At 38.8% G+C, this 13,478-nt stretch overlaps 1 protein-coding gene across 3 annotated transcripts; it reads left to right on the plus strand.

Moving 5' to 3' along the window:
* Positions 1 to 9,295: 9,295 nt before the first annotated feature.
* On the plus strand, positions 9,296 to 11,833 carry LOC141288851 (interferon-induced protein 44-like). Of its 3 annotated transcripts, none has more exons than XM_073821022.1 (7): positions 9,296 to 9,560; positions 10,131 to 10,165; positions 10,246 to 10,441; positions 10,522 to 10,674; positions 10,754 to 10,922; positions 11,402 to 11,502; positions 11,578 to 11,833. In XM_073821022.1, exons 1-7 carry the CDS (start codon positions 9,426 to 9,428, stop codon positions 11,761 to 11,763), a joined length of 975 nt encoding a protein of 324 aa, XP_073677123.1. In that variant the 5' UTR covers positions 9,296 to 9,425; the 3' UTR covers positions 11,764 to 11,833. The 3 variants fall into 3 exon arrangements, with proteins under 3 accessions (XP_073677123.1, XP_073677122.1, XP_073677124.1); XM_073821021.1 differs by having other exon boundaries at positions 9,296 to 9,549; positions 10,111 to 10,165; XM_073821023.1 differs by having other exon boundaries at positions 9,296 to 9,549; positions 10,129 to 10,165.
* The last annotated feature ends 1,645 nt before the right edge of the window (positions 11,834 to 13,478 follow it).

Raw genomic sequence — 13,478 nt, forward strand, 5'->3', positions numbered from 1 at the left:
ACGGCAGCGCTGACGTCACCGTGACGCAACCCGACGGAGGATTTCCCCATCGGAGGCGCGCACTCCCTTTAAACAGCATCCTGAACACTGCTGCACTGGGGGATGAACATATAGACAACACACTGAACACATAGTTCACAATGAAAAAAAAAATACTATGGAGGTCAATAGGGACCCAAAACAGTCAGGTTAGCCACATTCTTCAAAATGTCTTCACAAGAAAGAAACTCAAACTGGTTTGGAACAACTTGAGGGTGAGCAGATGATGACAGGATTTTCATTTTTGGGTGAACTATCACTTTAAAATTGTGTGTTTTACCATGCAATACTCCAAATGTGGTTGTGAGATCAGGAGTAATCATTTAAAGGAGAAGTTCACTTTCACAGAAATGTACATGTAGTCGCCCCCTTGTCATCCGAGATGTTCATGTCTTTCTTTCTTCAGTCGTAAAGAAATTGTTTTTTGAGGAAAACATTTCAGGATTTCTCTCCATATGTGGACTTCTATGGTGTTCGTTCAGTTTAAATGCAGCTTCAAAGGGCTCTAAATGATCCCAGCCGAGGAAGAAGGGTCAAAACAAATTGACAATTTATATACTTTTTAACCTCAAATGCTCGTCTCTGCGATGTGCATGTGTACTCTGTGTGAGTACAGATATCCAAGGTCAAGACAGTTAGGGTATGTCAAAAAACTCCCATCTCGTTTTCGTCTTCAACTTCAAAATCGCCCTCCATCGCTGTTTTATCTTTTTTGTAAAGGGCATTTGTTCTTCTTTCTATGTTCATTTTGTAAACACTGGGTCGGTACTTCTGCAGCAATGTAGGGCGATTCTGAAGTTGGAGGAGAAAACGAGGTGGGAGTTTTTGGACATACCCTAACTGTATTGAACTGGAGTGAACAGAGTACGCATGAGCATCGCAAAGACGAACATTTGAGGTTAAGATGTATATAAATTGTCAATTTGTTTTGAAAATAACTGATTGTTTCGCTAGATAAGACCCTTCTTTCTCATCTGGGATTGTTTATAGCCTTTTGAAGCTGCATTCAAACTGCATTTTGGTTCAAGTTCAAACTCGGTGCACCATAGAAGTCCACTATATGGAGAGAAATCCTGAAATGTTTTCCTCAAAAATCTCTGAAATGTTTTCCTTTTATGACTGAAGAAAGAAAGACATGTCAAAACTGATTAATTATATACACAAACATGTTTTAGATTAACAATGTTTTCTCATTAATAGTGTAGTAAAATAAAACAAAATCTGTAAATTATAGTAAGTGATTAAACTTGGTCTGATTTTGATTTAAGTATTTTCCAGGTCTGGAAAAGTGTGGAAAAAATAAAGCAGAGTATGGAAAAAAATATTTGTGTTTCAGACTTTTGCCCCGTTGATTTTTTTTATTTATTTATTTTTAATAATAGAAAATTAAGAATTTAATGAAAATGCAAGAAGTGTGTTTTCATTGCAGCTGTTAGTGATTATGAAAAATGAATTTTAAGCATTAAAATAAGCATTTTGGGTTTCTTCTCACAATATTCGTAGCACCTTGTGATGTATAGCCTCAATGACCTTTGCAAACATAAAAAATATACAGACTTTAACCCTTTAACTGCCCCACCAAGAAAAAGGCAATGGAAAAAATGTTTTGTTTGCATTTTCTATCTCTTTATGTCACTAATAACCACACTCAATGTTTTTTTTTTCTATAAATCCCATAATTTTTTAAATATTGACCTCTACCAAACGGTTGATATGTCACTTAATGGTAAAAGTACTGGAATTCATACTTATACTATGAAAATCTGAAAATATGAACTATAACACTAATTTATTTAAAATTATAATCCAAAAAATATTTTTGTATATTGAATCTTCTTTATTTATTGAAGTATGCCATAAAATATTTCAGGTTTTCATTTTATCACGGAAATTATGTTTTCTTGTTTCTATTAGACGTATACATGTAGTCGTTCAATAATGGTCTAACTGATGTCTAGTCTATTCTTGGGCTATGGTTAGACGTCTATTAAATTTTCACTGACAGCCCAAATTCAGTCTTGTTTTAGCCTAGACCCATATTCACTGTCTATTAGACGTATACATGTATTCGTTCAATAATGGTCTAACTGATGTCTAGTCTATTCTGCGTCAGAACAGCTGACGCTGAAGCGTCAGCGGAAGCGTTCAGCCTCCTCGCGTGAAGACCGACGAGAGTAAAGACTGCGACTTTTCCTGCGCGACTTCACCGAGCAACGACACCGACAACGCACTTAAGTACTCCTCTCCTTTATTTCACTCTTCTTTCTGTCCTCCTCTATCATGTGTTTCCAACTCATTCCGGTGGTCTCTTCACACCGCACTAATATCACACGCACACGTCGACGCAATATTTCTAACCTGCGTCCTATCGACACTTCTTCCACTGAACCTTTCTCTTTCACGGTTGGACTCTGGAACTGTCAATCAGCTGTCAACAAATCTGACTTCATTTCAGCATTTTCTGTGCAATCTGGTTTGAGCATTCTAGGCTTGACTGAGACCTGGATTCGTCCAGAAGACTCTGCAACCCCAGCTGCTCTTTCTAATAACTTTTCCTTCTCTCACACCCCTCGTCAGACTGGAAGGGGTGGGGGGACGGGACTTCTTATTTCTAACAACTGGAAATACTCAACCCATTCTCCTCTATGCAATTATAGTTCATTTGAATCTCATACAATCACTGTAACATCTCCTATCGAACTCCACATTGTGGTAATCTACCGCCCTCCTACTCAACTTGGCATCTTCTTAGAAGAGCTGGATGGGCTGCTGTCCTCGTTTCCAGAGGATGGCAGCCCACTTCTAGTCTTTGGGGACCTCAACATTCACCTTGACAAACCCTATGCTGCTGACTTCAATTCACTTCTAGCTTCATTTGATCTACAACGTGTTATCACTACATGCACTCATAAATCTGGCAACCAACTTGATCTCATTTACATGCGAAATTGTATTTCAGACAATATTGTGGTCAAACCCCTACACATCTCTGACCACTTCTTCATTACATTTGACCTACATCTTGCTACTTGTGCACTCCCAACCCCTCTACCTGTTACTTTTAGAAGAAACCTACGCTCTCTCTCACACTCCCATCTTTCTTCTTTAGTATCCTCCTCCCTTCCCTCTCCTACTCACTTCTCATCCCTGGACACTAATGCAGCAACTGACACCTTATGCTCCACTATTACCTCCTGTCTAGATGCTATATGCCCTCTCTCCTCCAGGCCAGCACGATCTGCTCCGACAACCCCTTGGTTATCCGATGTTCTTCGTGAGCATCGTTCCAAACTTAGGGCAGCTGAGAGAAAATGGCACAAATCTAAGGATCCATCCGACCTCAGTATGTATCGGTCTATGCTCTCATCTTTCGCTACCCAAGTACATACAGCCAAATCTTCATACTTCCACAACAGGATCAACAATTCCCCGGACGCACGCAACCTTTTCAAAACATTTAATACACTGCTTTGTCCCCCTCCACCACCTCCCACAACTTCTATAACAGCTGATGATTTCGCCACATTTTTTACAGACAAAACTACATCGATCAATAATAAGTTCTCAGCTCCACACATACAGGAACTAAAATTGACCACAATCACGGCTGGAACCCCCCACTTCTCCTTCTGTCCTTGCTCGGAGGCAGAAGTAACCAAACTTTTCCTCTCCAGCCATCCGACGACATGTCCTTTAGATCCTATCCCCTCACACCTTCTCCAAGCAATCTCCCCTACAATCCTACCGGCGCTCACACACATCATCAACACATCTCTTCTCACAGGCACTTTTCCCACTACATTTAAGCAGGCCCGGGTAACCCCACTGCTCAAAAAACCTACACTTAACTCCTCACTCATAGACAACTACAGACCTGTCTCCCTCCTTCCATTCATAGCAAAAACACTGGAACGGGCTGTTTTCAACCAGCTATCCTTATTCCTCTCACAGAACAATCTACTGGACTCTAACCAATCAGGGTTCAGAAGCGGCCATTCAACTGAGACTGCGCTACTGTCTGTCACTGAAGCCTTGCGGACGGCAAAAGCTGAGTCCAAATCATCGGTACTCATCTTGCTGGACCTATCTGCAGCTTTTGACACTGTGAATCACCAGATCCTCCTGTCCACCCTCTCAATGCTGGGTATTACAGGGACTTCACTTCGCTGGTTCAAATCCTACCTCTCTGGTAGGTCTTTCAGAGTGGCCTGGGGAGGCGAGGTATCCAAAACTCATCAACTGGTCACTGGGGTTCCTCAGGGTTCAGTTCTTGGACCTCTCCTCTTCTCCATATACACTACATCTCTGGGCCCCATCATACAGGCACATGGCTTCTCCTACCATTGCTATGCTGATGACACACAGCTCTATCTTTCTTTCAAACCAGACGATCCATCGGTAGCTGCACGGATCTCAGGTTGCCTAGCGGATATCTCTGCATGGATGAAGGAACACCATCTACAGCTCAATCTAGCAAAGACGGAACTCCTTATCTTTCCTGCCACTCCATCTCTACAGCATGACTTCTCCATCCAGTTAGGTTCATCAACAATTACCCCATCAACTTCAGCCAGAAATCTGGGTGTTATCTTTGACAACCAACTGACTTTTAAAGACCACATAGCTAAGACCGCTCGATCTTGCAGGTTTGCATTGTACAACATCAGAAAGATCAGGCCCTTCCTAACAGAGCATGCTACACAACTCCTCGTCCAGGCCCTGGTCATTTCCAGGCTGGACTACTGCAATGCTCTTTTAGCTGGTCTTCCAGCATGTACAATCAAGCCTCTACAAATGATTCAGAATGCAGCAGCACGACTGGTCTTCAACGAGCCCAAAAAGGCCCATGTTACACCTCTCTTCATATCCCTGCACTGGCTACCGGTTACAGCACGCATCAAATTCAAGACACTGATGCTGGCCTATAGGACAGCCACCGGATCATCACCTGCCTACCTCCATTCACTACTACACATCTACACTCCTTCCAGAAGACTGAGATCCTCTAGTGAAAGACGCCTCATTGTACCACCACAGAGAGGTATTAAATCACTGTCCAGAACATTCTCGTTCAACGTTCCTGCCTGGTGGAATGATCTTCCCACCCCTATCCGGAATGCAGACTCCTTAACAGCTTTCAAACGACTGCTGAAAACCCATCTTTTTCGACACTATCTGACTCAATAAAAAAAAAAAAAAAAAAAAAAAAAATATCCTCCCTTCTAGCCTGTTTTTCCTCTCTTTCTTGATCTTCTCCTTCTAGCCTGCACTCTTCTAACAACGCCTGATATATGGTATTTTTGAACACTTCCTATGTTGATCTGCCTCCTTAGGATGAATCACTTGTTGTATTCCCAATTGTAAGTCGCTTTGGATAAAAGCGTCGGCTAAATGAATAAATGTAAATGTAAATGTAAATGTATTCTTGGGCTATGGTTAGACGTCTATTAAATTTTCACTGACAGCCCAAATTCAGTCTTGTTTTAGCCTAGACCCATATTCACTGTCTAATAGACGTATACATGTAGTCGTTCAATAATGGTCTAACTGATGTTTAGTCTATTCTTGGGCTATGGTTAGACGTCTATTAAATTTTCACTGACAGCCCAAATTCAGTCTTGTTTTAGCCTAGACCCATATTCACTGTCTAATAGACGTATACATGTATTCGTTCAATAATGGTCTAACTGATGTTTAGTCTATTCTTGGGCTATGGTTAGACGTCTATTAAATTTTCACTGACAGCCCAAATTCAGTCTTGTTTTAGCCTAGACCCATATTCACTGTCTATTAGACGTATACATGTATTCGTTCAATAATGGTCTAACTGATGTCTAGTCTATTCTTGGGCTATGTACGTCTATTAAATTTTCACTGACAGCCCAAATAGTCTAGACCCATATTCACTGTCTATTAGACGTATACATGTATTCGTTCAATAATGGTCTAACTGATGTCTAGTCTATTCTTGGGCTATGGTTAGACGTCTATTAAATTTTCACTGACAGCCCAAATTCAGTCTTGTTTTAGCCTAGACCCATATTCACTGTCTATTAGACGTATACATGTATTCGTTCAATAATGGTCTAACTGATGTCTAGTCTATTCTTGGGCTATGGTTAGACGTCTATTAAATTTTCACTGACAGCCCAAATTCAGTCTTGTTTTAGCCTAGACCCATATTCACTGTTTAATACCAAAAAAAAAAAAAGAACTCAAATAACTAAAAGTAACAAAACAAAAGACATTACACTTCTTCTGCATTAAAATAAATAAATAAGTAATAATAATAATAAAATAAAAAACAGCAAAAGATAATAATATAATGGCATTTTAGGCTTTCATGTTTCAAGAAACACGCCGGCAAGTGTGGCAGTGCAACAGAATTTTTGTTTCTAGATAAATGAACATTTCTTTGTAAACCAGCAATGTTGTGTAGTGTAAACCAACATTAGAAACAATCCTTCAAACAATATAAAAAACTAGTGATTGTAAAACTTTTCAGCAACATCTCTTGACAGTGAGAGTGCGCATTCTTTTACCATAGAAACTGTTGTAAAAACAAAAAAAACAAAAAAAACAAACAAATAAATAACAATCTTAAAATTTTAATGTTAATACACCAGTATTTGTCATTTAAGAAGTATCTGTAACTGATCATTATGTTTTTCAAACATTAATTCTATGATTTCATTATATTTACTTAAAAAATATCCAAAAGTGGCAAAAAAGACATACTTAAGAAATGATCTAAGTATATTCATGAGGAAATAACAATAGCTGTGTCATATTCATAACTATGAATGATCAGAAGTTTATATTTATCAGCAAATAGTCCATTCTGCAGAAATGGATGATTTGAAAACATTAGCTTAGCATTTCTACCTTTACCATAAAGTGACAAATCAACCGTTTGGTTGAGCACATTTTTGAAAAATTATTGAAAACATACTGAAGTTTTTTTTTGGCAACAAGCAACATCATTTTGTAAAGTTAGGGCTCCTACAGTGTAATATGTCAAAAAAATATGCTTAGCTTGCAAAATTTCACCAAAAACAGTTCACATGGCAGGAGTGATTTCTTTGATTCTGACATCCATACAGGTGTACTTTGTATGCGCAGGTCGCACACGCGCATTGCCTTGGTTTTGCACTCCGCCGTTGCTTCACAGTAGAAAACGAAACTAAAGAGACGGAACAAAATCAACAAAATAGCGGAGTCTGCTACAACAGGCAGATGTTCTGACGATCTGTCCTACCCCAAACCCAACAAAAAATTAAAATACACACAGGGTAACGTGCTAGCAAGACACACCTGGGAAAAGCCAAAAGAACTACAATATGACTACAAAGACATACCGGACAGGAAGCAAAGTTAAAGTCCACACACAATAGGGCACATGAGACAGTTCATACAAAAATCTCACTGGATTTATTACAATAAATGGCAAAGGAATATTTGGAAACTGATATTTTACTACTGGAACACTCCTTGCATGATCATCTTGTAACTAGATTCACACCATTTGTTTAACTATACGAGTAAAGCCTATACATCATTATTTTTTGTCATACAAATTATTTTTGGTAGACCTTTGCCTATATTTCTGTGAATAAATAAAGATTCCAGTAGCCTATGTTTGAAACTTTTTTAGAGTTTAATTTTTGTTACAGGATACAGATGAGCTTATAATACTATTCGAATAGGCTAATGATATATTTAAATATATTACTGCAAACATTTAGTAATGACTTATTTCGCTAATAAAAACATTATTTGTTTGTTTGTATAGTTGTAATAAGTTTCGTTTTCGAGGCTGTGTCGTTTGATTGGAGGGGTTGAGCGAAGAGGTTGACGTTCACGCTTTCGTCTGTGGGTGTAAGATACTAAAGCATCATTTCATTATTTCTTCAGAAAGAAGAAAAGGAGAATGCGAAAGTCAACGGTAAGATAGGCCTACGTTGCCGTTATTACATTTATAAAAGTAACAAAATATTGTGCACAAATATGCACTATTTATATAGGCTACAATAAATAAGACTGAGTTTTATTCTAACAGTTTTAGATTTAGTTTCAGTTTCGATTCCGGCTTATCAGCTTCGGTTAGTTCGTCTAGTGCTTTTAGAAAACAAGCGTCTATGACAGAGGCGTTGCTAGAGTTGGGAGAGATAAGGGGCTTAGACCCAAAAAAAACAACAACAACATAATTTATTTAAAATACATTAATTTCATACTAAATGAAATCCATTAATACATTTATTGACATATCACTTGCCAATATAAAATTATAATTTATCTTCATTTGGAGTATTTTGTTATTGCACAATTCTTAATATTATGCCTCATATGTGTTTTAATATTACTAACAAAGACTGTATGATGTCTGTCTGTACAATAAATGTTGTATGTCTTTAAACGAAGATATTTAAAGTGGACCTGAAGTATACTTGCAATAGTTCGACTTTAACACAATCATATCTTTTGTTGGACTTCAGCACTACTTCCACTCAATTATTTCAATTAAATTAAATAAAATTCAATTTTTAATAAAATTAGTTTTAGCACAATAAAAAATATTTATTTATTTAAATATCGAAAAACATCAAACGAGGGCTTCAAAGCTGTGTAGTGGAATGACAACCTAAGGTAAGTGATAAACTACCTACTAAAGACTGCTTTTCATCATGAACAGTTGGATTTCTATTACTTGAAGAATAAATACAAATTTATAAAACATTTTATTTGCGAAGTGAATGGTCCATCATCAAAAAGATCTGGGGCTTTTGGCAAAATATCAGGGGCTTAAAGCCCCCATACCCCCCTCCTCCCTCCCTTTTCCACGCCACTGGTCTATGTGTGTCTGTTACACAGAATTCAGATCATATATCCTTTTTTTTCCTGTTTAGATGCATTTTGCTTTCGGGGGGCTCGGCGCTCACAACGCTCCTCTCACTTCTAAATTAACAGAAGAGCAAAGGAAGCAGCTCTGTGGATTACTTGGGAATGTGGAGCTGACTCTTCTCTACAAGGCTTCAGTCCATGGATATCAAGCTTCTGCCTTCCATCAGCGATGTGACCGTCAGGGTCCCACTTTGCTTGTAGCATATAACTATTCAGGCTACATCTTTGGTGGATACACTAGTGTAGATTATGCTCAAAGCGGGCAGCAAATTGTAGATAACCAGGCTTTCCTGTTCCATTTTCATGGTGGAGCTCCTCTCTCCATTTACGTTAACAGTGGGCATTACGCACGCTCTGATGATGCTGGAGGGCCCAACTTCGGCCAACAGTTGTACTTTTGCTACAACAACCAAGCAGCAGTGTACAATCAAGGAACGAATGTATTTGGTAGCGCAAGGGGTAATGCATTCAGCTTCCAAGGACCTATGTACAATCAAGGAACACATTTATTTGGTAGCACAAGGGGTAATGCATTCAATTTTAATCCTACCACACTATATGGGAATGACACTCAGCTTAGTGAATGTGAGGTGTACAAAGTGGAACAGAGTAAGTCAATTACCCGAAAAACATAATTACTACAGTTAAATAATATTATAAACCAGTGTTTCTCAACTGGTTTGGGTCGCGGGAACATTTTCAGTGGGTCGCGGAGTGTGTGGTCAAAAAAACAAGAAAAGTTTAGTTTTTAACTTATTTTGCCTATACCGAACTTTTATTTTGAAATGCGCGCACGACAACCGTACCGTTTGACATGTGACATTTCATTTAATTATAGCAACAAATATGTCAAAGCACAAGTACTGTACGACCCCGAATATGTTAAATGACAGCGATAAAATATTGTTTATTTGTAAGTCTTGGTGATTTTCTTATGATTTATCTGTCACTATTTGTTTATGTTAACAAATAAATACAAATTAATTATAATTCCTAAAATTATATTATATTGTTCCTAAAACTATAATCGGGGCTTGATGACTATGTAAAAATGTGGGTCCCATGGCGAAACCAGTTGAGAACCACTGTTATAAAAACTGTAGTCTCTTTTAATTATTAATAATTAAATGTCAGTTGTAACTTAAACTCAAATAGGATGTACTCTGTTAGACCCTCAGGTCATTGCAGAGGAAAAGCCATGGAGGAATGTCCTGTGGACAGCTGAGTATGTTTTCCCTTTAGCTAAATTCATTCAGTAATACGATACAGTTCAATTTCGATTAAGTTTGATCTACTCTTTTGTAGTCGAAGAGCACAGCTCATGGCAATAATCAGGAATCATAAACCCCTGGTGACGTCTGTCAGCCGTGTTCGAATCCTGATGATTGGTCTGGTAGGTGCTGGAAAATCCAGCTTCTTCAACTCCATTAACTCCATCTTCATGGGCCGCATGACCAGCAAAGCCATGTCAGGATCTGCAGGCACTAGTCTCACCACACAGGTACAGATTCAACCATTAGTTAGTTTGAAGAACATCTTGATGACTATTGGTCTTGATGTGATTCTCTTCTTGGTTTATAGTATCGCACATATCCAGTGAAAGACGGTCGTGAGGGAAAGCCATTGCCATTTGTGTTGTGTGACACCATGGGACTCGAGGAGCAATCAGGAGCAGGACTGGATATTGAGGACATCAGCAGCATTCTTCAAGGTCACGTACCAGACCGCTATAAAGTAAGTGCACTCATCTACAAAATTAATGAAGGATGAGGAAGGAATGATGTTTGTTTCATGCTAAATCCTCTCGATTCAGTTCAACCCCACTGCGCCGTTTCAACCTGATGAGCAAAAGACCAGATCTGCATCTCTACAAGAGAAGATCCACTGTGTAGTTTATGTGATAGATGCCACCAAAATCTCCCTCATGTCTGACAAACTAGAGGAAAAACTTGCTTCCATACGCAGAAAAGTGAACACACTGGGTAAGTGAACACATACAAAGTAGGTTGTACATTGATCTACCTGACAGAGATGCACACAATGTACAGTACTGTCGTGGCAAAAATGAATTGACTCTCACCGCATAAGAGACAAACTCAATCAACTGTCTTTTGTAAGGGTTTATTCTTTGCAAAGAAGGTCAGACAGTCATACAGAAACACAGGTTGCTGCAGAGTGTGACAAAGAAGGGAGGGTTTCCTCCACTTTTATATCTCTTCCCTAGTCTTCAAGGTTACATCTCCTAACAGCCTGTAACTTTCCACACATAGTAAGGAAACAGGGAAATACATTCTACTATATCATATTACCAAGACTCAAATCTTTATGTTCTGGGGCCCTGATACCTTTACCTCATGACCTCTTCTTTAGATGAAGCAGAAACTTACACAATGTTTCATAAGCATATATGATAAGTAAAATGACTTTTTCTTCCACAGTACCTTAAAATGTGTAATTTCAGGCATCGCTCAGATCGTCTTGATGACCAAAGTAGATGAAGCATGTCCTCTAGTGGAGAAGGACCTTCAAAACCTTTATGTCAGCTCCTACATCAAGTCAAAGGTGAGATGCGGTCACATGATCACATGGTCTGTTTCTACAGGACTCAGAGTGAGTGAGATGTTGTTTTGTCTGCAGGTTCAGGAGGTGAGCTCTTGGTTGGGTGTGCCGGTGTCTTGTGTGTTACCGGTGAAGAACTACAGTCAGGAGCTGGAGCTGGAGCTCAACTGTGACATCCTGCTTCTCACCGCTCTACAGCAGATGCTCAACTTCGCTGACGATTATCTGGATGACGTTGGACAAGTGGAGGACAAAGTTTTTTAACATGCTTAGAGCTTTTCCTCAGTTCCTGCTCAGATGCATTCAGATTGTTATATTGTTTTTGAATATTATATTCGTGGCTTAGCTCTGCATAATAATGAATAATGGTGTATTGCTTGTATTACATTTATTCATTTTGGCTTATTAATGCAAGAATGTTGTATATCAGTATCTTATTAAATTTACAGTATATTACAAATTAGGATTGTCACGCTGTTCTTCCATGACAAAAGTTCATTTTGGAAAAATGTATTCGTTATATGTGACTCTGGACCACAAAACCTATCTTAAAGGAGTAGGTCACTTTCAGAAAAAATTTACAGATGTTATACTCACCCCCTTGTCATCCAAGATGTTCATGTCTTTCTTTCTTCAGTCAAAAAGAAATAGTTTTTTTTGAGGAAAACATTTTAAGATTTCTCTCCATATAATGGACTATTATGGTGCCCCCAAGTTTGAATTTCCAGAAATGCAGTTTTAATGCAACTTCAAAGGGCTCTAAACGATCCCAGCCCAGGAAGAAGGGTTGTATCTAGTGAAATGATCGGTTATTTTCTAAAAACATTTACAACTTATATACTTTTTAATCTCAAACCCTCAACTTGCTGAGCTAGAAAAGATGAGCATTTGAGTTTAAAACTTTTTTTTTTTTTTTTTTTAGAAAATAATACGGTGGCCGAGAGAGGCCAACGCGCTGCAAACAAGAAAACATACGCAAACAGAAAAAAACGACAACAAATTAAGAAAACATCTTCATCAGTTTGACAACACAGACGCTGCAAATCCTCGCAACGCAAACACAAATACGGAAACGCGCTGCAAATTCTCACAACACAACCAAACTCAGAAACGCGCTGCGAACACACGAGGGCGCTGCAAACTAACAAACGCGCTGCATACAGCTCGGTCCACAACGGAAATGTTTCAGGGGGACCTCAAAAAGTGACGAACTCATCTGGGACCTGATTATTTATATCACTATATTACCTGATTATTTATATCACTATCACCTTTAAGTGATACTATACTATCACTAAAAGGCGATAGTTCACCGATAACACCTCTGCTCTGACCAACAGCCACTGAACAAAATAATCAGGTCCCAGATAGGTTCGTCACTTTTTGAGGTCCCCCTGAAACATTTCCGTTGTGGACCGAGCTGTATGCAGCGCGTTTGTTAGTTTGCAGCGCCCTCGTGTGTTCGCAGCGCGTTTCTGAGTTTGGTTGTGTTGTGAGAATTTGCAGCGCGTTTCCGTATTTGTGTTTGCGTTGCTAGGATTTGCAGCGCCTGTGTTGTCAAACTGATGAAGATGTTTTCTTAATTTGTTGTCGTTTTTTTCTGTTTGCATGTGTTTTCTTGTTTGCAGCGCGTTGGCCTCTGTCGGCCACCGTAAAATAACCCATCTTTTTTCTATATTCTTCCTCGGCTGTGATCATTTAGAGCACTTCGAAGCTGCATTTTGGAAGTTCAAACTCGGGGGCACCAGTGTATTATATGGAGAGAAATCCTGAAATGTTTTACTCAAAAAACATAATTTCCCTTCAACTGAAGAAAGAAAGACATGAACATCTTGAATGACAAGGGGGTGAGTACATTATCTGAAAATTTTTGTTCTGAAAGTGAACTACTCCTTTAAGTGGCACGGGTATATATGTAGCAATAGCCAACAATACATTGTACGCATCAAAATTATAGATATCTCTTATGGCAAATATCA

The sequence above is a fragment of the Garra rufa genome, chromosome 16 (assembly GCF_049309525.1).
Source record: "Garra rufa chromosome 16, GarRuf1.0, whole genome shotgun sequence".
In the NCBI taxonomy this organism is placed as follows: Eukaryota; Metazoa; Chordata; class Actinopteri; order Cypriniformes; family Cyprinidae; genus Garra; species Garra rufa.